This window comes from Diceros bicornis, chromosome 4 (genome assembly GCF_020826845.1).
Source record: "Diceros bicornis minor isolate mBicDic1 chromosome 4, mDicBic1.mat.cur, whole genome shotgun sequence".
NCBI classification, from domain to species: Eukaryota; Metazoa; Chordata; class Mammalia; order Perissodactyla; family Rhinocerotidae; genus Diceros; species Diceros bicornis.
In genome coordinates this window covers 96,560,110-96,585,334 of record NC_080743.1, presented here as the reverse complement: position 1 = coordinate 96,585,334, position 25,225 = coordinate 96,560,110, and the positions used below count along the sequence as shown (strand labels likewise).

Here is a 25,225-nt window from a genome sequence, read left to right as displayed (position 1 = left end):
GGTGAGGAAGATTGGCCCTGAGCTAACATCTGTTGCCAATCCTCCTCTTTTTTTGCTGAGAAAGATTGGCCCTGAGCTAACATCCACGCCTATCTTCCTCTATTTTGTACATGGGTCGCCGCCGCAGCATGGCTTGATGAGCAGTGTGTCAGTCTGCACCCAGGGTTCGAACCTGCAAACCCCGGGCTGCTGAAGCAGAGCACGCAAACTTAACCACTATGCCACCAGGCCGGCCCCCTAATTATTTTTGAGGGAGGCCAAATATTCTGGCTCAATATTCTGTAGTCTTTTCCCCAAAGCTTAATTTTTGTGCCCTCACTCACCACTCTATCACAAACTCTGGAGAAATAATACTTGTTACATTTAAGATTATAATATAAAGGCAGGGAAGTTAGAAAGTATAAATTCTGGACCTAGACTGCCTGGGTTCAATCTACCTTCTGCTGTGTTCTAGCTGTATGACTTTGGAAAAGTTGCTTAACCCTTCTGTGCCTCAGTTACTCATCTGTAAATAGGGTAATAACATTTATTTCATTGAGTGTTTACATACGTTAATGTATGTAACACACTGGAACAATGCTTGGCACACAGTAAGTAACCCCTAAAGCTGGTTAATATTGCCACCATAAACATGGATAAAAACACAAAATTAATAAAGCTAGTTAATATTGCCATCATATACATGCATAAAAATACAAAATTAATAAGCAGATGACATGAAGGAATTAACACAAATCAATTTTACATCATAGCTCTCTTTTAAACTTAGCCACAAATATGACTATATCAAGTTCCTAACTACATGAAGTAAACATATGTTCAACACAAGATTTAAAAATAATTCCTACAGTAGATCGGATTTCATCTATACTTGCATCAAGAAAAGAACGTGCAACTTTGCTGTGGATAAGATACTTGCAAGATGTAGTCTAGTTGCTACCTTCTTGGCTAAAGGAATGTGCAGGTTAAAGGAGAATAGGAAATAGCTCCTGTTACCATAATTATCTCCCAGAAAATTCCTTACACAACATTAGTATCTGTGTGATAGTACAGGTATTTGACATTTGAAGACTAAAGTCCTTTCGAATTTCTGTAAAAGCTTTACTTGACCTGTAAAACCTTCTCAATACATTTGTTCTTGAAAACATTGGGCCTAACATTTTCCTTCTATTAGACTATTCTTGTTTTCTCTCTTGTTAAAACAGAAATGTCCGTAACTGTCTACTGGAGAAAGAACAGTAGTGGGTGTAGCAACTTCTACTCCCAAACCAAAGTGGGAGTAGCAGTAATAGTTTATGAATGAGAAAGAGGATGGATTTGATTAGGCCAGCAATGTTTTAGGCTCCTTTCCACGTCCTCTCTAAGGACTTTTAATTAGTCACCTGAGAGTTACTTATTTACTCAGATCATGCTTAGTCACTGGCTAAAAAATGAAGCAGTATGCACACCAAAGACAAGAGTTCAGAGTCAAACTACAGAGAGCAAAGGACAATGAGTGGATGGCTACAACTTCCTCCCCACTCCTCTTTCAGAATCAGGGAAATGAAGGGACTGGACAGCCTTGGCAGGTAGTGATGGGAATGCAGTATCAGATGTGCTAGGTGAAGAGACACAGACATCTCAGGTTAAAAAGGGCACTTTGTCTCCCTTACTTGATATCCGGATCAAAGCCATGTACCCTCACATGTGCTGGGGTTGGTACCTTTTTTCTTTTATAGGATGCCTGTATGCACAGCAGACACTACACCAATGCTATTCTGGAAGTTCTTTCAACTCTAGGATTATTGGAAATAAGAGCACTATCAAGCACATTTATTTATTTGTTTTAAATAATATTTAACTCAGAGAGGTTACTCTTTTAGTTAACACATTTTTGTCTGTTGCTAGAGGACAATATTTGGTTACACAATCCTATCAAATCTAGATTATATAGTCCTGGGAAAAAGTCAGTCTTTTAACTTTTTTCTAGTTTGTGACGTTGGGTCCCTTCCTGATTCTTAATCACTTTCATTTAATTATAAAATATTTATTTTAAGCCCACAACAAATATTTTTGTGCTCTATAAGAAGATGGCTAAGAAAAACAAATTTAAGGCCAAAAGAGCAAATCACTTCACTTGGATACTTATTACCAAAAAAGTAAAATGTCACTTGGTGAACAGGTTGCAATTAATGGACAAATGGTTGCTGGCATCTCTCTGAATTTCAAGTGCCCTTGCTAATCCCTTCATTTCTCCATTATGAGAAATGATCCAGAATTGACCATACTCATTTAAATTAATATGTCAGCATTACTGAAGATCATCATTGTGAAGGGCTACAAAAAGAGACAAGCATTACTCAGTGGGGATGGAAGACAGTTGTGATTTTGTTTTTAGTAAACAGTAGGCAAAGGGAGGTTTGCTTGTCTAGATAAAACACGGATTCTCACTCCCTTTCGAAGAGCTCATCCAGCTTTTGCCTCTTAAGCCTCAGCTAAAAAAGGAATCATCCGTGAGTTTCATTTCACTGCCAGGTGATAGACAATCACGTTTATACAATGAGACAAGAGGTTGGAAAGTGAGAAAACAAGGGACCAAGCTTAGCTGTGACAGCACTGAGGATAGCCCCGGCACTGACCTGTGGATCTCCTGCAAGGGAATAGAATCTGATGATCATCTGTAAAGGGCTATGCTAAAACAAGGAAGCCTTCTTTTACTTATATTTAAAAACACATTATCTGAAACCAGGTCTGTATGTGCTTTGTATATGGTGAAAATAGAATTAAGTATTCTGACATTGAAATTATACTTAGAGTTTTAATTTAACTGGGATATTGTTTGTGAAAGAGCCTAATAGGCCTGACACATACTGGGCACATCATGGAAGTTATAGACTTCCCTTTGGCTCTGATATATTGATTTTTCCAACGGTCAAATGAAGTAATGGTAAAGATTATGATAATAATGATAAATATAATAATAATAACCAATAACATTTATTGAACACGTCCTATTCTTATTTATTTACATCCATCAACCAATTTATTTCTTGCAACTACCCTCTAAGATAAGTGCTGTTATTATCCTCATCTTAAAGATGAAGGAATTGAGGCACAAGAGTTTAAGTAACTTGCTTAAACAGCTAGTAAGTGGCAGAGCTGGAATTCAAACCCAGACGGTCTGTTCCAGATGCACTCACTGAGCTGAAAACACTTAGCCCAGAGCCTGGCACAAAATAAGTGCCTATCGTTATTACTATTATTATCACTATCTTTAATATCACTAGATTTAGTTGACAAAAATGTATCACGTGCCTAGACACTGGAGAATTAAGCAAAGAACAAAAACTGCAAAGTCACTGTTCTCATTGAGCATAGAGGTTAGTGGAAGAGATGATCATTCAAAGAATTGTACCTTTTACGGTAAAATGGATTACTTGAAGTAGAAGAGTATTTCTAAATGTTTTAGGCCACTAGGTCCTTAAGACTTTTCACTGGATGATTAGCACATGTGCTTCCATTACTCCTATTATCTGTTCACTCAAACTCTGCTGCCTGTTTCAAGTTTTGAAAACTCTACTTTATTAGATCATTGCTCTATTCTAAAACCTTTGATGACTTCCAGTTCTCTAGTGCCCAAGTAGCCACTGTGTGTCATATATACCAACAAACTCCCATCCCTCCTTTATGGCAGACATCAGTATTCCGCCAGGGGTATTTTCTTCTGTTTAGTTGACTACTAGTCTTGGAATCTTATCAATAAATCAAGAGTTGGCACTTGAAACCTTTTGTCATCCCTGACCTAGTTTGCTAGATACAGGGAGGGTTCTGGACTTCAGACAGACTTAGGTTTAAATTTCAGCGCTGTGTCACTTAATTGTGGGATGATGCTGGCCCAGCCATTTCACCTGTGGGAGCCTCACCTTCTTTACGTGTAACGTGGGGATAACCGCAGCTACCCACAGGGTTTTTAGGTAATGCAAGTAAACCATTTAGCACACTGCCTGGTACATATTACTCAGTAAACTGCAGTTACTATTTTTTTTTTATTTTATTTATTTATTTTTTCCCCCAAAGACCCAGTAGATAGTTGTGCATCATAGTGCACATCCTTCTAGTTGCTGTATGTGGGACGCGGCCTCAGCATGGCCGGAGAAGCAGTGCGACAGTGCGCGCCCGGGATCCGAACCCAGGCCGCCAGCAGCTGAGCGCGCGCACTTAACCGCTAAGCCATGGGGCCGGCCCCTGCAGTTACTATTTTTATCACCATTATCCTAATGTTCATTATTGTCATCAGAAAGAAGCCTCTATAATCTAGCTCAGATTTACATTTCCAAATTTATCTCCCATATGCTACTAAAGGAACCCTCCACTGTAACTAGATTTGGGTAACTCAGTGTTCTCCCAAAACTAGCCTGCCATTTCCTCTTCCTCTCTGCACATAAAAATCTACCTTGTTATTCCAGGCCCATCTCAAGTGCCATTTCATTAATGAAATGTCCCTGATCCCTTCAGCCACAGTCATACTGCTCGCCATTAAACTCTCATCACACTTACTGTCTCTTTCTGACACTTGATCACTCGCTCAATGTATGGCAACATTCTCTTATGCTGGCGTTTAATTTTATATTACAATTTAACTTCATATATGTATTTATCTTGTTTCCCAGCTAAACTTTCAATTCCTTAAAGGCTGGGACTCTATAGTACTTGTATCCTCAAAACAACACCCAGTGAAACGACTGCACATTCTCATCAATGAATGAATGAAATTGAAATAAAATACATACACATGTGTTTACTAACTTAAAAATTAGTCACAGATTAAGAGAAAATTAATTTTTAATTATTTTAATTTATTAATAATATTGAGCAACTCAATATTATTAAAAAAAATCTCGTTTTCTACATTGAATTAGAACATTCTACCTTTATTTGTCAACTGGTCATAGTTAAATAAAGAGTTTTTGTTTACATTCATACCTATGGTATTATATTTGAACCTAGGTGGTGTGTTAGAAGACAACTCTACCATTCCAAACAATTAGAAAGGATTTTTGTTCTTTATTTTTCGAATGTTTTTTTTAAATGTATACAATTTTCTTTAATATGGATAAAATCATTACTCTCAGGACTATAGAAATCTCAAAAAATTTATATTCCTCTTTGACTTAAGAAACATGATATATGATTCCACAAAATCAAGTTTCAGCAAAATTAAGAATCCAAAGCCTCCACCATCACACATAACTTAGCGCAGTGGCTCCTGTCCATCATTCCACGGGTGATGTTCATCCAGAATGACATTTCACTGCTCTCCGGCAAAATGGGGAAAATCAAGGCAATAAAGCAGAGGTGAACCAAGGGCTGGTAGGAGTGGTCCACCATGGGGAGGGGGCAATATATTCTCACTGACACTGTTTGGAACTGTCTGTGCGTGGCGAAAATAAAAAACAGACAAACTTTTAGTGGACTATATTATTGTTTTAAAATTATCTACAGAAAATGCAACCCTGTTTTGCCTGTATCTGTAAGAGACTTCTTCCACCATCGTGCCCTTGGCACACCATAGCAATAAAGTGAGCTTTGGGTAAAGCTGAACTTATCCAATTGAAGAGACAGTCCATTATTCTACGATTAAGTGACGTTGGCAATTAAATGCCCTTTCAAAACAAAATGATGGTGGTGACGAGAAACAATTTTTTTTATGTCCTCATTTGGTAAATTTTAAAAAGTTGATTGTCAATCCCCAATGTGGGTTTTGTTACTGTTGTTCATTGCTTGGTTTGTTTTCAGAAATGTCCCTGGTCTATGAAATCCCAAATAAGAGAACAATTAGCCAAAAGAACAACTCAACCTTATAGTCTGAGTGTGCAGCGGCTTTTGGCCTAGGGCAGTGGTTCTCCAAGTGTGGTGCTCTGGACCAATGGCATCAGTGTTAACTGGGAACTCGTTAGAAATACAAATTAGATCTACTGAATCAGAAACTCTGGAGTGGGGCCCAGCAATCTGTGTGTTTAAAAAGCCCCCACAGGATTCTCCTGCTGCTAAGATCTGAGAACCACTGCAAGGGAATAGGTAGGGAAGATGAAAAACTACTGAGACAAAGTGCTTGGAGATTCTTAAATGCCCTTTTAAGGTCATTTTTAGTCCAATGATTCTGCATCTATTTATTTTATATGGATTTTCCATAGTTATTAATTAACTAATCTTTCCCAAAGAAATTAATTTAGATTTATTTCCTAATGTCTACAATGAATGATTTTATAAGTGCCTATACGAAGTGGGATAAATCATATTAAATACAGTCCTTAAGTCAAGAGAGCCAATCTAAAGAAGGTTAGAGCTGGAGCTGCACTTGAGAAACTGAAAGACCTATGGACTTGTTAATTCCCTTTATGGAATGTGATTTCAGTCATTATATGAGTGCATAGACATTATAGTACTAATGTCTATAGAAATTTCCATGAAGTAAACAGGATTATGACTCTTTGGGATAAATTATTCTAGCATTTTATAGAGATCGATTATTGCCTTGAATAAAAGGTTAAACTCCTACCTATACTAAATGAGGGAAACATGAGAGATCCATTTATTACTGAGATAGTGTGAGGACTCTCTGGGGTAGAAGTAATTGATGTAATCTAGCAAGAAACATGAGCTCCACACATGTCAGGATACAGGAGGGAACAAGAAATTGCTTCTTAGTCCAAGATTCTTTTATCTGAGAAAATAACCAGTTCTGAAATAATAACTGAATCATAAAGAATCACAATTTGATAGCCTAATGCTTCTTACATTTTCAGGATATTTTTAAGGTTAATGTAGAGACTTTTGAAATATTATGTTTGAGAGGAAGAAAAATCTATGCAAACCATCAGCCTTCCACATGCACATAGTTCAGGTTTTACCTGCATACATACTCAGCAATGAAAGAAGATGCTGGCAGCAGTAGACTTTTCTGACAACTGGTAAGTGAAGGGAGTAGTGGGATGTGGCACTTGAAAGTGTGGCACCCTTATCAGGGTGTGACATTTCAGCCATATGAAAACAGAAGGGGGATAGAGATGCACATTCCCCATTCATGATACGTTCCCCCAGGCACTTACTCAGCAGACATTGACTAAAAGCCTGTGGGATGCTAGGCAAGAGTGGAGATACAAAAGTCTGAGAGAGGTCCAGGCCCTCAAGGCACTTACACAACTAGCGGGAGAGAAAGACATGGCTTGCTCTCTTGCACAGCTGTGGGTCACATGCCCACATGAAATGGCGAGTGCAGATGTGAAGACCTGAGAACTGTTTTCAGCTGTGAGAGACCCAGGGCCTCTATCCTTGTCAATCTCAGAATGCACTGATGTGTGCATGTGAGCACGCGTGTGGAGACATGGAGACAGACACACAAACACGCCCCAGGCCTCTAGTCACTCCCTGGGAAGGCATATAGCAGCCTTAACACTGAGATTTCCCCCAAGAAATCCAGGCAGTCAACCAGGTCACGACTGGCTCCTTCTGGAGAGGCCAAAGACTCCCCGCTTCAGAGACTGGGACTCCCCTAGAAGCGTAATAACCCTGCAGGCTGCAGCTGAATCCATTGAGAGAGGCCATAGATCTCTTCAAATTTCAGAGGCTGCTGCTATTTCCAATTCTGAGTGAGTCTTGAAAGCAAAATAATCCCTTTGCTCTCCTGCTGACAGGGTCTAAATTTTCCTCAAAAGTAGAACCATGGCCAACTTTTTCCAAAAAGTCCAAAGGGCAGTGGCTTCCAAATGCTAGTTTAATTATTAGCTATAGCAGAATCAACTGCAACATAAAAAAAAAAATACAGGAAGTTCACCCCAGGGCCTACCCCATGGTATAGTGCTCTACTTCGGTGCCCCAGGCATCGTGGGTTCGGATCCCAGGCATGGACCTACATGCCGCTCATCAAGCCATACTGTAGTGGCATCCCATGTACAAAATAGAGGAAGACTGGCACAGATGTTAGCTCAGGGCCAATCTTTCTCATCAAAAAAAAAAAAAAAAGATAGGAAGCTCATCCCAGACCTACTTAACCAGAACCTTCTATGATAGAGCTCCAGACTTATGTAATTTAAAAAACTCCATAGGTGATTTTGATGCATGCTATTGGCTGGGAACCACTGCACCAAGGCAGGGGTTCTCAAACTTTAGGGGCACTGGAATCACCTGGAGGGCTAGATACCTGGGTCTGACCTCCAGAGTTTCTGAGTCAGCAGGTCTAGGGTGGGGCCAGAGAATTTCATTTCCACCAAGTTCTCGGGTGATGCTGATGCTGCTGATCAGGAGAGGACAGTTGAGAACCACAATACTGGGGAATAGGAGGGGCCAATTCTACCGGAAACCTGGTCCCTAGCTAAATACCCCTGTTATCCTTGTTGTGACCACTTCTGGCAGAGACTGCTCTCCATCTCCCCAATGCTCATTCTCACTTTCTTCCTTCTAATAGAAACTTGATTTTGTTGGAGGTAGCAATGTTCTCAACTTCCAGAACTACATTTACCAGCTCTTTTGAAGAAGGCGGTGGACATGGGACTAAATTCCAACAAATAAATCATAAGCAGAAGTTGTTGGGTGGGGCTTCTGGCTTCTGGAAAAGGTCCTTAAAGCAGGTGGGGAGGAGGGTGCTGACTGACTGGCACCCTTCACCTTTTGCCTCTTGCTCTTCCCCTTCTTCATGCCTGGAACCCAGAAGTGATAACTATAGTTCCAGCAACCACCCAGGGACCACAAGGCAAAAGCACGTGCTAAGAATGGCTGAGAAGAACAAGAAGATGGAGCCTGGGTTCGTGATAATATTCTGAGGCTGCCATACCAGGGCCAGGCTGCCTACTCTCAGACCTCTAATTATGGGGCAGAAAAATAAAAGTATTGGCTTTTAAAGACATTATTTTGATGGTCTCTATTACTAGTGACCAGAAAAACAATTATTAACTTGAAACACCCCCATCTACCAAGATGGAGGCCATTCTAATCATCTATTTTCCCCCATCCTGTTACTCTTACATGGCTCTGGGATTCCTCTTCCCTCCTCCAATCTCTCACTGTTCTTGCTCCCTCTGGAACCTCACTACCAAAGTACACTCCCTTGAAACCTGAACTCGCTCACTAAGCCTCCCAGCCTTAAATGAAACCTGGACATCTTCACGGGCCTCACTTCCCTGGGGCCTTCGGGTGAAGCATCTCTGCCTATGATGGTAAAAGTAGCGTTCTCCTTCCTCCCCCGACAGATGAGTCCTGAACTCTGAGGCTATGCCAACTAGCCAGATCCTCTCTTCTCCTCCCTGTTGCTGTCACTTCTCAAGGTCATGTCTCTCTTTTGGTGAAAACTTCAGACTTTGGATCTCTATTTTCCTCTCCATTCTGCCTCCTGGCCACGATCCTAGTAGGTGACTTCAATTTCAGTAAACACTAAAGCCTCCACAACTCTGGTGACTGATGCTGACCTCCACTCCACACTGGCTGCCTCTTCCATGGCCACACCCGGAACCTTAGCACCACCAGGAAAAGCTCCAGCTCTGAAATTTTCAATTTAAACGAATCTACTCTGACCACAGCTCCCTCCCTCTGTTATTCCAGGACCCCTGTCCGTAAGCCTCAGACAGGCATGCAGTCCCTTTCTACCTTCTCCCTTCATTCTAGCACCTCCTGCCATCACATCTTTCCTTATTTATAACTTCAACCACTCTTGCTAACATCCTCAATGATCTTTCTTCAATGCACTTACCTGTAAAAATCTTGCCCCTGGGTCAATCCAACTGTTCATCAGAAAAACAATAAAGTCGTGATACGTGTAAGTCTCCCAAATCAACGGAACCCTAAATATCACGTATAAATCTATATTCTGTAATCAGCTCTTTCTCCAAGGCTGTTTCAAACCTTCTCCATTATCCTTTATTTAAAACTCCTGGTGACAGATGTTTTGAAAGTAGAATAGTAATATGGTATACATACTATATATTATATAGAAGTCACTGAATATACATACACACACATACATGTGTGTATATATATACACATACATACTATATATTATGCAGGGAGTCTGGGAAGTTCCCCATAATCTAATACGTTAATATTTCTGCAGTAGTGTGAATAGTCACACTAAGTGGGCTATATAAAAATCATACATAGTCAAATGTAAGATCAGGTGAGGCTTTGCCATCAAATTTATGAAGAAACTTTGGTTTTGAGAAATTTTGGTATCACAGATAAAGATGGCAGTCTCTGTACCACCATCTTCAGTTGGGGATGGGAGTTAATCTTGTCTCATTGCCGTGGGTTACCCTTCACATCCAATTACTCTCTGAGGCTGTCAGTTCTACCTCCCTAAATGTCTTCTGAAGCTCACTGCTTCTGGCTATCCCTACTGCCATAGTCATTCAGGCTACCAGAATCTTCCTCTGAATTACCTTAACAGCCTTCTACCTGTCTCTCTCCCTCAGACTGACCCCCTGCCACCCCTCTTTGATTGTTCTCCATACTGCAGCCAGCATGATCCCTACAACACAGACATGACTGTGCTACTCCCCTGCGTAAAACATTTATTTGGATTCCTATTGCCCTCTGGATAAAGTTCAGATGTCTTAATATGACTTTACAAGACCCTTGCTGACTTTTCCAGCCTTATCTCTTGTCATTTTTTCACCTCAAGGTCAAAGCCCCAACCTTACTAAACTATTTTTAGATCTCTTAGAGAAAGCTCTTCACTCTTGTCTTTGTACGAGTTGTTCCCTCTTTGACAATGTACTAGTAAAAATCACAACTCTTCTTTCCAGATAGAAACCAAAACTAAAGATAAATATGAGTGTCAGTGTGTACAGAGGCTTGCACTAACCACAGCCAAGAAATCCAGGCCTGTCCAGTCATCTTACTCACCCTACACCTATGTTTATTCCTGGTAAACTCCTGATTAACTAGTTTTTTTTCCAGAGTGTACCAGAACAAGAATCAATGCAGAAATAATTATATATCGAAATTCAGATTTGTTTTGATCAACTATTTGTACATACAATGAAATATTTTATATACTTCTTAAGTTTTTATTTTGTAACCACGAAAGTGATATAACCAAGTTATAGAACATTTGGAAAAGAAAAGCAGAGGAAAGATCCATATTTTCATCATTCTCAAAAACAATTACTATGATTATTGTCTCCTAGAAAGCCATGTAACTTAAAGTCAAGTAACACTCTGCAAACAGTTAATCCCTAACTAAGAGAACATCCGTTGGTTATATCAGCATTCCTTATTCCATTTTATTGATAAGAAAAGTGAGGCATGGAAAGAAAAAGTGACTGATCCAAGGTGACCTCAACTATGAGTCACTGGCCACATGAGGGGAGGCTGTAGGAGCTCCAACTTCTGTGTTTTGATGAATTCTCTAAACCACACAGTCATTAATTTGCAATTAAATCTTCTGTGCAATTAGGTTAGAAAGATTTTAACCATTTAGTAAATGGCTTTGTAAACTGCAGGCAATAGTAATTTATTTCATATTGTATGAGCAAAATCACAGGCATACTTTGGATAATATTTCTTAATGGGTATAAATTTCATGGTTAATAATATTTCAGTTTCACTAAACAACAGTCTGTATTCAAACCTATTCTATAGGTCCTAAGCCATCAGAAGGTGAAGGGAATATTCATAAACTAGGTGAAAATTTAAAATAAACATTTAATCCTTTGGGTAATTAAAAAATGAAGTTTCTTATATTTCACAAGTATGTCAAAATTTCATACCAAAGTGCACAGTTTAGATAAGATTTTAGCAGATAAACAACTTGGATTATAGCAAAAAATTTTAATGGAGTCATTCTCTAAAGCAACAAAAACAAAAACTGATGGGAATAAATTTCATGGGCTATGTCAGAGACTCATATTAAAGAAGACTCCACTGCTTACATAAAAGGAGAGACATACCACAAATGCAGTAGGAGAGACTCCTATTATAGATACATCACCCCCCCATTTCTTTGTAAACACATTGTAACATTAGTCAAGGTCCCATTGCATCCTGTGGGGGTGGGGTAAAGAACTTGGTAAACTCATGTACAGTTCATGTGGAGGAATCAATTTAAGAGAATAACCAAGAAAACTTTTTAAAAGTATAAATAAACTACAATAATAAAAACAGTATTTTGCTGGGACAGACCAATGGAATAAAATTGAAAGTTCAGAAACAGGCACAGGTGTATATAAGTACTCAATAAATGAGAAATAACAATGAAAGAATGGAAGGATTTAATAAACAAAGTTGTGACAGCCAACTAAATCCATACCTCATGCCATATGTCAAATAAATTCCAGGTGGATTGAACATTTCAATCCATAAGAAAATAAAAACAAAATGTCTGGGAAAGGCTTTTCTATATATGACTTCAAAGGTAGAAATAAACAAAAGACATAGACTTGATATAAAACATAAATAATACTAAAATAAATATGAATTATGGATATCAATCTTTTTTTGTCAATTATACTATAATCCCTAAAATTTATCATCTGTCTTTTAATTTCATTTGTTCCTTTTGATACATAAAAATTTTTAAACTATACGAAAAAAAAATCAATCTTTTTCTTCAAGTTTCTTTGCTTTGGCCTAGGAATGAGGCAATAAATGGTAGCTATTACTTTCAATGCTATCACATTGTGTACCAGACTTCATTTCATTGACACATTTTCAGGACTAACAACTTAGGATAATGGTATTTTTACCTCATTTTAAAACAAATCTCACATTATTGAATTGATGCTGTAGTTTTTTACTTTTTAAATTATTTTTAAACCATAACATATGCCAATCAGAAAACTATCTTAATTCTTTGAAGACCATCCAGTTAATACGCAGTTGTGTTATACACATCTAGTTATACACAGTCGTGTACAGTTGCAGTCTGAAGTTATTAGATGGCCAAGAAACAGTGTAAGCCAAGAATACCGAAAAAGTTTCTTACACACCAGAACTTCTGAGATTATTCATGAGCTTGAAATATAAATAGGATGTTTACCCATCATTATCTTACCTCTAAGAGGCCATCCTCTGGCAGATCAGTACAGTGAACAGCATTGTGGATCTTAGTTTTACCAAAGATTGCTCTGAGGGTTCCAGGGCGTAAATGCCGGGCAATTTCCTATTAAATACACATTCACATAAAGATTAAAGTGAGTCACAAAGTGTTAATAAGAAAAACACCAGCTATATGAAACACTTGAATTATTTGTTTATGAAATATATGTATACATTGACAGTGCTGATTTTTCCTGAAAATAGCATGAATGTACGAAAACTTTGAGCACTGAAAATTTTCAATTCACTCTTAAGGATTTTTCTGTGGCCCAACGTGAAGTCCACTGTAACCTATGCTGGAGGGCAATAACACTCACCTTTCTTTTTATCAACAGATTATGGGAATCACATAAAATATGAATCTAGTTCATTATTGTGAAAGACTTGTATGTTATGAAGACAAGAGAGATCCTAACAACTTGATTTAAAATGAACTAGTTTGATGGCATTGATTTTAAAAGTTTTTTTAAATGTTACAGTTGTATTAGCTTACTAGCTAATACAATGTGTACTAGCTAATGTGTACTAGCTCACATTTAGGAAAAAATGATTATAAATAATTCATAAAATTGTGGGCAAAAGAAATAAGAGGTTAAAAAAATTAAAGATGTGGGAGTATCAATGACCTATGTAATAGTCTTTCTTTTATTTTAAGTTAAAATTTTTCAAAAATCCTATTTTATTTTTGAAATACATCATACATACAAGAAGGGTATTTAATATATACAAATATTTTACAAATAATGAAACAAATACCCGTGTACCCACTATTAAGCTGAATTAAAATTATAATAACTTTGAAGTCCTCTTTACCCCATCCTCATTCCATCCTATTCGTATCTCCACCCAGAAGCAACTATTAATCTAAAGTTTACTTAAAGATCCCCTTATTTTGTTTAGTTTTCAAAACGCTATTTTTCAGATTTGTCTATGTTAATGTGTATAGCTGTAATTTATTTGTTTTTATTACTATATGGATTCCAATGTATGATAGAACATATTATTTACTACATAGATTCCAACATATAATAGAGCATATTAGCCATTTTCCTGTTGATGGACATTCAACTAATCTCTTTCTCTCTCTCTCTCACACACACACAGGCTTGCACACACACACAATCACAAACAATTCTGCTACAAGCACTCTTATACATGGTATGGCACACATGTACAAAAGTTTTTCTGGAATCTTAGAGCACATATATATTCAATTTTACTAAGTAATGCCACACCATTTTCTGCAGTGGTTGTAACAATTTTCCCTCAACCATCAGTGCACAAGAATTCCCACTATCCACATCAAACATTTGATGTTGGCTGACTTTTTAATTTTGCCATTCTGGTGGGTGTGAAATGGCATCTCGTGTTCTCAGTTCACATTTCCCTGATTACTAAAGAAGCTGAATGTCTTTTCATATATCTCCTCTTCCATAAAATGCCTATTTTTGTATTTTCTCCATTTTTCTATTGGGTTATTCTTTTTCTTTATGATTGTTATTCTTGATATATTCTGAATTCTAATGTCAGTTATATACGATGTAAATATCTTTTCCCAGTATGTAGTGTGTCTTGGGGTTTTCTTTAGTATGTTTTTTGATGAACAGAAATATTAAATTTTAATGAAATTAAGTTTATTGAACTTTTCATTTATGATTTGTGCTTTTTGTTTCTTAAGGAATTATTCCCTACTCCAAGATCATAACAATACTCTTCTCTATTGCCTTCTAAAATCTTTAAAGTTTGCCTTCCACATTAAGTTCTTGATCCACCTAGAATTATTGACTTTGGCTATGATGTGAGGGTAGATATTCATTTTCATTTTTCCCATATGGATATTTAATTGTCCTAGTACTATTTATTGAATAGTTTCCCACCTTCTCCACCAATCTCCAATGATAGCTCTGTTTCATATAAGGTTTCCATGTACGTATGGGTGTGTTTCTTGGTTTGCTTCTTGGTTTCATTGGACTTTTTGTCTATTCTTACATCTACACTATACTGTCTTAATTATTATGACTTTATAATAGGTCTTCATTTGGTAGGGCAAGTCCCCCAGATTTTGGTTTTGAATGCATTAATTTTGAGTTGCCTATTAGACATCCAAGTGAAGATGCCAAATACATGGCTGGCTGTGAGTCTAGTGTGCAGAAGAGTCCTCCACACTGCAAATAACCATTTTGGAGTTAATAGTAAATGTTTGGTATACATGGTATTTAAACTTATCTGTTGGATGAGATCATGAATGCATTGAGTATAAACAAAGGAGAGGAAGCTCAGGGGCACCATATCATTAAAAAGTCAAGGAGATGTTGAGAGGTGAGCAAAGGATACTGAGAAGGAATGGCCAACTAGGTAAGAAGAAATCCAGGAGAGTCCTTTCCTGGAAGACAGTGAAGAAAAGTGCCAAGGACAGAGAGTTATCAGTAGTATCAAATGTTGCTGATATATCATGTAGGGTAAAGACGGAGAAATAACCACTAAATTTATCAATATGGAGTCACTGATATCCTTGACGAGAGCAGTTTCAGAGGAGTAGGGAGGGGCAAAAGACTGATTATTGTGGTTTCAAGAAAGAATGGGAGTGGAAGAACTGGAAAAAGCAAACACAGGCAACTATTTTGCGGAACTGTGTTGCAAAGAGGAGACAAATGGAGCAGTAACTGGAGAGAGAAGTGGGATCAAAGAGGTGTCTTTTTGGGGGAAGGGGATGTTGTTTTTAAAGTGGGAGAAATAATGGTACGTTTACATGCTGATGGGAATGATCCAATAAAGGGAAAAACTGATGAACCAGGGAGGAGAAAGAGAAAATTGCTAGAGTGATGGAATCCAGTGTATAAGCAAAGGAGTTGGCCTTATCTAAGAGCATGGGGCATTCCTCCTAAGCATCAAGACAGTATCTGGGCCCAGTGGCAGGTAGGTGGGTATATGTAGCGGTGGGAACGTATAGAAGTAATTTCTCTATTGTAAATTTTTATTGAGATATAATCCACGTACCATAACATGCATTGGTTTTAAGTGTACTGCCCCATGAATTTTGTCAAATGTATACACTCATGCAATCATCATCCTAAACGAGATAAAGAACATTTCTAAAGTTCCCTCCAGAAGTTCTCTTTCGACTGATTCTATTTTGTAGTGAAAAAGGCACCAAGATTATCATCAGCTGAGAGGAAGGATGGGGGGCAGGTTTTTGGGACCTGAGGAGAGAAAAGAAGATATGAGAGACATTTTAAGAGAGCAGGAAAGTGAATGGACTAGAAAAATATAGTATGATTGCTGGGCAGCACTAAGGGCCCTCTTGAGGTTAGAGATCATGACTGTAAAGGGAGAGCGTTCAGGATATCTGTGTGTTCTTCTCTAGCCATGTTCAGCTGCAGGGGTGCCGGCAAAGATTAGGTAGAGAGTTGAATTTAATGAGTGTTGGGGATTTTACCAAGAGAATACAACCAAAAAAAGAGAGGGGTAAGGGAGTTGACAGTGTATGCAAGGGAATGATAATAATGATGGACAAAAAAATTTAAATGGAATAAACAAGTAAGTGAGGACCTAAGGGTTGGAGGGATGAGAGACAATGAAATGGTAGATCAACAGGTTAGAGCTCTTAGTGAGATGGGATGATTATTAAAATCAGTGTGTTAGACGAAATGAGCTAGGAAGTCAAGAGATAGGATACTCGAAACTGAAATTACTGGGGATGGGAGGAAAGGGAGTCACAGTGATTTATAATAGCTAGTTTTAAGGCTTAACCGTGGCTGAGGTCAGGTGGAGGGCAAGAACGCTGGAAGAAAGGAGGACAACAGATTGCGAGGCCAAGGCATCAAATGGATTACCTCTATGGATATGGAAATCACCAAGAATTATGACGGGTGTAACTTATGGTACAAGGGTGCTGAGCAGCATTCACATCTGTGATTCCATCACTTAAGCATGTTTTAGAAGTATGCATTTATTTAATTACTTAAGTCTTATTTTCAAGGTTTCCATCAAACATCAGTTGTAAATGTATTAACTTTAAGAAAAACAATTTGAGGGACCAGCCCCGTGGCGCAAGCGGTTAAGTGCGCACGCTCCACTGCGGCAGCCTGGGGTTCACTGGTTCGGATCCCGGGCGTGCACCGATGCACCGCTTGGCAAGCATGGGGTCCCATATAAAGTAGAGGAAGAGGGGCATGAATGTTAGCCCAGGGCCAGTCTTCCTCAGCAAAAAGAGGAGGATTGGCAGATGTTAGCTCAGGGCTGATCTTCCTCACACACAAAAAAAAAGAAAACATTTTGATAAACTAGAAAATAAGGATGGCTTTATATTTTATTTCATATTTATTACTTTTTTTTTTTTTTTTTTTTTGTGAGGGGATCAGCCCTGTGCTAACATCCGCCAATCCTCCTCTTTTTATGCCGAGGAAGACGGCCCTGGGCTAACATCCGTGCCCATCCTCCTCCACTTTATATGGGACGCCACCACAGCATGGCTTGCCAAAGCAGTGCGTCGGTGCGCGCCCAGGATCCGAACCAGCGAACCCTGGGCCGCCGCAGCGGAGCGCGCGCACCCAACAGCTTGTGCCACCGGGCCGGCCCCCATATTTATTACTTTTATTCATTAGACTCTCTACTCTGAACAATATAAAACTTCTTTGATATTCTATGTCTTCTTTATGAACACACTGTAAACATTTGGTAACTATTTGTTGACTGACATAAAATGACAACATTTCTATTCAGGGAGCCAGGATGGAATAGTAATGAAGAGCAACTGTTGTAGAGGAAGGCTCTCTGGACTTGAATTTTGCCTCTGCCTCTTACTAGTTGTGTGACCATGCCATGTACTTAACCTCTCTGGGCCTGAGTTAATCTTCTCACTTGTAAAATACAAATAGTGTAATTTGCATAATTTATTTATAGTGTAATTGTGTTGTGTAATTATTGTGTAATTAATTTACAGTGTTGCTGTGAGAATTAAAGGATTAAATACAAATGAAAATATTTAGAACAGCGTCTGGCCTATGGTAAACATTCAATAGGTAATGGCCGTTAATTTTATTCATATAACCTTAGAATTAAAAGGAAATTAAAATGAGACAATTCCTAAAGAGTTCAAAAAACAGGGTATATTCTGATATCTGTCAAAGATAATCCAACAAAATATTCAAGTATCTTTTAATATATAATATCTCTCAAGAATGTCAATTATAATTTTAGAATAAAGGTAAAAGTTTACATAATCAAGTAATAAGGCATTTAAATTATATAATACTCTATAAATAAACAAACCTCAGAAAATATGAAGTATTTTTACTGGTATAATATATTTTCTTTAGGTAAATGGTAATGATGAAGCATGAAGATATAGAACAACAAGTATTTTCTTCACAGCTGCTATTGAAATTTAGGCTTTCATATTGGATCTTTTTTTTGGAAAATGTATTGATACACTGATTTTAGTTTTGATTACTGTAAAATACAACATATGCTATAAAAGTAAAAAATACTGAAATACTAAAAGCAAAAGCCCAGAAGAATCCTCTACAGATCCTTTTCCCTGTCCATTTCCTGGCAGATTTCTCCTAATTGTTCCTAATAGATTCCTGCTCCTCTCACTCCTGTACTCTACAGTGAAAACTACCCCACCATGCGCAGCCCCCTCCCTACATGAAGCAGAAATGACGAGCAGATACGTAAAAGCAACACAAACTGCCAATATGCAATTTTCATTTAATAATAATTATTTAATAATAAATAATGTTTTTAAAGTTACTAGTATTTATAAGTGATGCATTATGCTTAGAAAATAGACTCTGTAAAGCACAATATTTATTTGCACTTAGAGGGTGAACAGTCTTTCAAACTCTACCAAAACCCTGCCATATTCACCCCCAACTACAACCTTGCCCGCTCAGCCCCATGAAGTCAAATGCTTTGTTATTTTACAGCTCATGATAAGTGCTAAAAATTCTACTCAGGTAATCCTGTAGTAGGAGGAAGAATTCTGGCTTACAGAATGACCTTTAAATCTAAGACATGGAAAAAATGTACTAAGTAGAATGGTGATTGGCAAAATACTGAAAACAAAGAAGAGAAAGTTTATGAAATTATTCTATTGCTGTGTGCATTATAAAGTACATTATTGTTCATTGAATAATAGATCTATCAGACAGATAACATGTCTGGACAAAGGAAACAAACTGCTTCCATAGAAAGCCATTCTCTTTCAGTTCTCCACAATATAGGAGAAATATGCTAGAATGAAAATGACCTGCCACTTAGGAGATGAATTAAATTGGGAAGAGATTTGTGAAATTTACTGATTATAGAACTTATAAGAAAGACAACTTTGAGATCACACATTGAATACACTCATATAATGAGTGGTACATGGTAGATAATCACACCTGCTCATTAGTCTAATTTTGGGAAAATTCTAAGTAAAAGGAAAAAAGTCTTCCCTAAACTAAAGGATAACCATGTCAGCAGTGATATAGATAAGTGGCTAAGTACTAAAAGAGGAACTAGCATAGCTCCAGTCCTGGCAACCCTAAAACAGCTGTGAAACAAAACAGAAAATCATGTCATCATCACTGCCCTCATTTCACAGGCAACAAGGGAATAGAACTTAATATCAAAGGCAAATGAAGTGACCACCATGATTAAAACAGCAAATACTCATGTTTCTAGCCAATACTCAGATTTTTCAAAAATGAGTCTTGTGGTATTAAAAAGTACATACTAAGTCCTCTCTTTGACTCCTCTGATACTTCAAAAATATCTCACCAAAGCTGACCCTAAAATGGATTTTCTCATTTGCGTCAACGTTGTATTAACTAACACAGGTGCATTTAGTTAATTCCTAGGAGATAAGCAATATCAGACTAATTCATAACTAAAACAAGATAATGAAACACTAAAAGGAACTGGAAGCAGAAAAAGAACCCAAAGACCAGATCCAAAGTTTACTTTCTGTAAGTCTAAGGATACTTCTAGAACCTATGCATAGGATTCATAAAAAGTAACTGCAAAATTAAACTTAACTACTTATGTATTAGTCTCATTGAATGAGCCAGCAGAGAATTCACAGTAAATACACTTATCTTATTAGCTGTAGACACCACACAAATTGTTCATATACCAAGGATCATTAAAACACCTGGCTTGTGAACTTTGACAGGCTTCACATCTCACTTTTCATTAAACAGGAATTAGCTGTAATGTAAATTTATAGAACTTGAAGAGGGTCATAATTAAATGTAATGATTTCAGGTGAAACACTTTGACAATTCAATCCTGTCTTTTCCACTAGGTTTCAATAGACCGCATGCCAGAGTAATCACTGCCTCTTACTGAGCTGTCTCCTACTTTAGCCAACATAGGCACTGGTTGAAATAAAGTCATCTTTGACACAGGTGTTATTTTAAAATGTAAAATGATGATTCCCCTGGTTCTCCTGTTTTTAAATAGTTGAGTCTAACTTAACACTAAGTTGGGAAAATCTCTTCGCTCACTTTTATGTAAACTACTTTATATTTTAACAAAAACCACAAGGACTTATTTACATAAGTCAAGTCTGACAACATAAACATTAGTATGGAGGAAAATGACATTACTTTTTGGTACATATTTTCCTATTTCTTTCCTTTTTATTTCCAAATACTCTATTATAAGAGATTTAACCTTTGAAGTATGGTCATATTAACACTGAGAAACTCGAAAGGCGTTCTTAATCTCTTTCCCCAAAAGAAGTGCTCTGCACCGTCTACCACATCCTGATAAAATAAAGGACTGCTACACAATCTTCCTCTACTCTCCTAAAGAAACTTACAGCTTAATACTTGAAACCTTCCGTAAAGGAATAAAATAATAAACTAGCTGGGACCTGTTCCTGGCACCTCTAACACCTGCTTCATTGCCCAGTCCTGTCAACACAAATGCTGAAATACAGACCACATCAGTCTGCTACTTCTGTCTCCACTCTGCCACCACATTCTCTTGCATAGACTGTTGGTTTCCTAGCTTTCACTCTTACTGTTCTATCTAGTCTCCTAGATTCTACCACTCCTGATGCATAATTCTGCACAGAGCAGTCAGAGTGAGGTTAATAAAGCATAAGTTGAATCATATCATTTCCCTACCTAAGATCCTCTGATGCTCTCCTTAAGAGAAAATCAGAATTCTTAACATGATCTATAAAGTCCTACATGATCTGATTCCTGCTCACCCCTCCACCCTCACCTGAGAGATCCAGTCACACCAACCTCTTCCAGTTTTTCAAAGCCACCAAGCTCTTTCCTACCTCAAGGGTGAAAACACATGCTATTCCCTTTAAATATTCTGGCTCAGAACTTCTCCTTCTCCTTCTTCTCAAGAAGTTCATGTTCCTTACAAATGGTTTAGAATAAGCAACATAAATCAGGTGTGGCAGATTCTACAAAGTGGCTCTTTCAACCTTTCATCCTATCCTCTTTCTAGACGGAGGTAAGAAATCTAAAAACTACATTCCCCTAACATCCTTTTGGCTAGAGTTCTTGATGTCAATTAGGTCCCACCAACGACATTTGGAAGGCAGAACCATGCAGAGGCCATCTTCCTGCTGATGTTGCTACTGGCAGACAAGGTGGGAGACACGAGTGTTTGGAGGCAGTTGTGGTAGCCAGACTCAGTGCCCAAGTCACCAGAGTCCTGGGTATGAGCGTCAGCGGTGGTGGCAGCAGTGCAGGCAGCAGCAGCAACTTCTGGCTTCTACACGCAGGCAGGTGAGGTGCCCTTGAAATCAGTAGTTCCAGTGGCAACTTCCGACTTCAGGTACTACAGCCCTCCCAACGAGTCTGTAAACACCTCCTCCCCTGTATTAAATCCCTTTTTCAAAAAAACCCCCTGGGCTGGTTTTTGTTTCCTGCTTTGAACCTTCAGTGATACTCTGAGGTTCTCTCTCTTCCTCATCTCTACAGAAATCAATATTCTCTGCTCCTACTTAGTAAGTACGTTCTGGCCATCTGGCTTTCACCTTCATCACTCTCTTGAAACTGCTCCCTCAAAAGTCACCTATAACCAATCAGTCCTCTTGCTTTAATCTCTTATATAGCAGCAACGTTATAAAAGTACATCAGAAATAGCGGTGGTCTAACAAACTCATCCTAGCACAGGTACACTTCAATTTACAAAGTAGGACAGAGTTTTATAAAATTTAATATGTTTATTTATTTATTTAATTTTTTTTCTAGCTGGTTTATTTTTTTTATTATTTTCTTTAATTTTTTGTTTATTGCAGTAACATTGGTTTATGACATTGTAAAAATTTCAGGTGTACATCATTGTACTTCTATTTCTGCATAATTTACATCATGTTCACCACCAAAATACTAATTACAACCCATCACCACACACATGTACCGAATTATCCCTTTCACCCTCCTCCCTCCCCTTCCCCTCTGGTAACCACCAATCCAATCTCAGTCCCTATGTGTTTGTTTATTGTTGTTATCTACTACTTAAGGAAGGAAATCATATGGTATTTGACCTTCTCCCTCAGACTTATTTCACTTTGCATTATACCCTCAATGTCCATCCATGTTGTCACAAATGGCTGGATTTCATCGTTTCTTATGGCTGAGTAGTACTCCATTGTGTATATATACCACAGCTTCTTTATCCATTCGTCCCTTGATGGGCACTTAGGTTGCTTCCAAGTCTTGGCTATTGTGAATAACGCTGCAATGAACACAGGGGTGCATGTACCTTTACAAATTGGCGTTTTCAAGTTCTTTGGATAAATACCCAACAGTGGAATAGCTGGATCATATGGTAGTTCTATCCTTGATTTTTTGAGGAATATTCATACTGTTTTCCATAGTGGCTGCACCAGTTTGCACTCCCACCAGCAGTGTATGAGAGTTCCCTTCTCTCCACATCCTCTCCAACACACGTTGTTTCCTGTCTTGCTAATTACAGCCATTCTGACGGGCGTGAGGTGATACCTCATTGTAGTTTTGATTTGCATTTCCCTGATAGTTAGTGATTTTGAACATCTTTTCATGTGTCTGTTGGCCATCTGTATATCTTCTTTGGAGAAATGTCTGTTCAGGTCTTTTGCCCATTTTTTAATTGGGTTGTTGGTTTTTTTGTTATATTTATTTAAATTTTATTTATTTATTTCCCCAAAAACCCCAGTAGATAGTTGTATGTCATAGCTGCACATCCCTCTAGCTGCTGTATGTGGGATGCGGCGTCAGCATGGCCAGAGAAGCGGTGCGTCGGTGCGCGCCCGGGATCCGAACCCGGGCCACCAGCAGCGGAGCGCGCACACTTAACCACTCAGCCACGGGGCCGGCCCTAATATAAGTTTATTTATCCTGTAGTACCAACATAAATCTCAGCAGTTAGTGAAAAGATCTTGATGTCTTAAAGGCCTAGGTTCAGTACACTAGGCTGAATTAAATGAGATAATGCCCATAAAATGTCTAATAGTGTCTGGCCAAATGGGAGGCACTCAACAGTAAACATAATCATCATCTTCATAATATTATAAATAGACTCAAAATTATAGCTAACATTGAGGCACTCACATAGTACTTCCATTTTTAAAAGCATGCACTATTTCATAAGAATCTCACAACCCCTTATTGTGTTGACAAAGGAGACAGTTTTCTCCTTTTATAGATATAGATAATCTGGTTCTATGGACAGTCTTAGACTTCTTATTCAGCACTGAAGAAAGAGTGTATCCAAAGATCCAACCATTTACCACAAACTCTCTTCAAAAGGTTAATTTCCTACACTGCCCCAGGCCCTCTACAATTCCCTTAAAAGTCACTGTGAGCAGCTACAATTCCAGTCTGAGTTTAGCATTTCTGAAACCATCTAATAATCTCCCATCATTACCAATGGCAGCACTGTCCAATGGAAATATAATGTGAGTTACATTAAAAAGTAAAAAAAAAAGTGAAATTAATTTTAATAATATAACTTATTTAATCCTATATATAGCCAGCCCTGGTGGCGTAGTGACTAAGACTAGAAAGAAGGACCTGGCCACCCATTTCTAAAAAAAATTGGCCATGACAACCTTATGAATAGCAGTTGAGCATTGTCTGATATAGCGCCAGAGAGTGAGAGGATGGTGCAAAAAGACTGAGCAGAGTTCCGCTCTGCTGTACACAGGGTCACTAGGAGTCAGAATTCACTGGATGGCACTAACAACAAAAAAGCCCTATATATCCAAGATACTATAATTTCAACGGGCAGTTAATATAAAAATCATTAATGAGCTATTCTATATTCTTATTTCATACTAAATCTTCAAAGTCTTGAGTATATATTACATGTACAACACATCTCAATTTCAACCAGCCATGTTTCAAGTGCTTGAGGGCTACATGTGTCTATTGGCCACCATATTGGACAATAGAGATCTAGAGACTAGCAGCTCTCTTCCTTGACCCACAGCTAACTTCTCAGCAACATTCTACTTAAAAGCTGAGGCAAAACTGCTATCTGCAGTATTAACCTCTCTGACACTAAAGGAGAGCTTGGTCTATATAGCACAATAGCCTGAGGTCAGTTAATCTAATCATGCTTCTCACACCACCATCCGAGGCTATAATCCTATCTATCTATCTATCATGCCTGTTGCCCACTTATCCTCCACACTTGGCACTGCAAATGTTCACCATTATCCTCACACCCCATCCTTAGCCACATCTTTTCTCTCAGCAGACAGCTTTGTTTCCTGCTTCACAGAAAAAATTGAGACTATCAAGAGTCATCTCCTTAAAATTCCTATACCCACAGTTATATATATATTTGTATCCTCGCCTCCTCTCCTTCCATTCAGCATCAAAGGAAGAAGTGTTTCAAACACCAAATGATTTCACTCATATGTGGAAGATAAACACATAGATAAGGAGAACAGATTAGTGGTTTACAGAGGGGAAGGCGGTGAGGGGAGGGCGAAAGGCGTAAAGGGGCACGTACGTACGGTGACAGATAAAAACTAGACTATTGGTGGCGAATACGATGCAGTCTATACAGAAACTGACATATAATAATGTACACCTGAAATTTACACAATGTTATAAGCCAATATGACCTCAATAAAATCATTTTTAAAAAAAGTTAACTCTCCCATCTCTTGGCCACTCTAGGGCAGGAAATTTGCTCCACTATAATTCCC

The 25,225-nt window shown here is 38.1% G+C and overlaps 1 protein-coding gene across 1 annotated transcript in view; it reads right to left on the bottom strand.

The window, feature by feature from the left end:
* The window catches only part of NME7 (NME/NM23 family member 7), a 223,552-nt gene that overhangs the window by 30,540 nt on the left and 167,787 nt on the right, over positions 1-25,225 (bottom strand). The window contains exon 11 of the mRNA XM_058540119.1: positions 13,022-13,129. Coding sequence (XP_058396102.1) covers positions 13,022-13,129 — 108 coding nt within the window. The remainder of the gene's footprint in view (positions 1-13,021; positions 13,130-25,225) is intronic.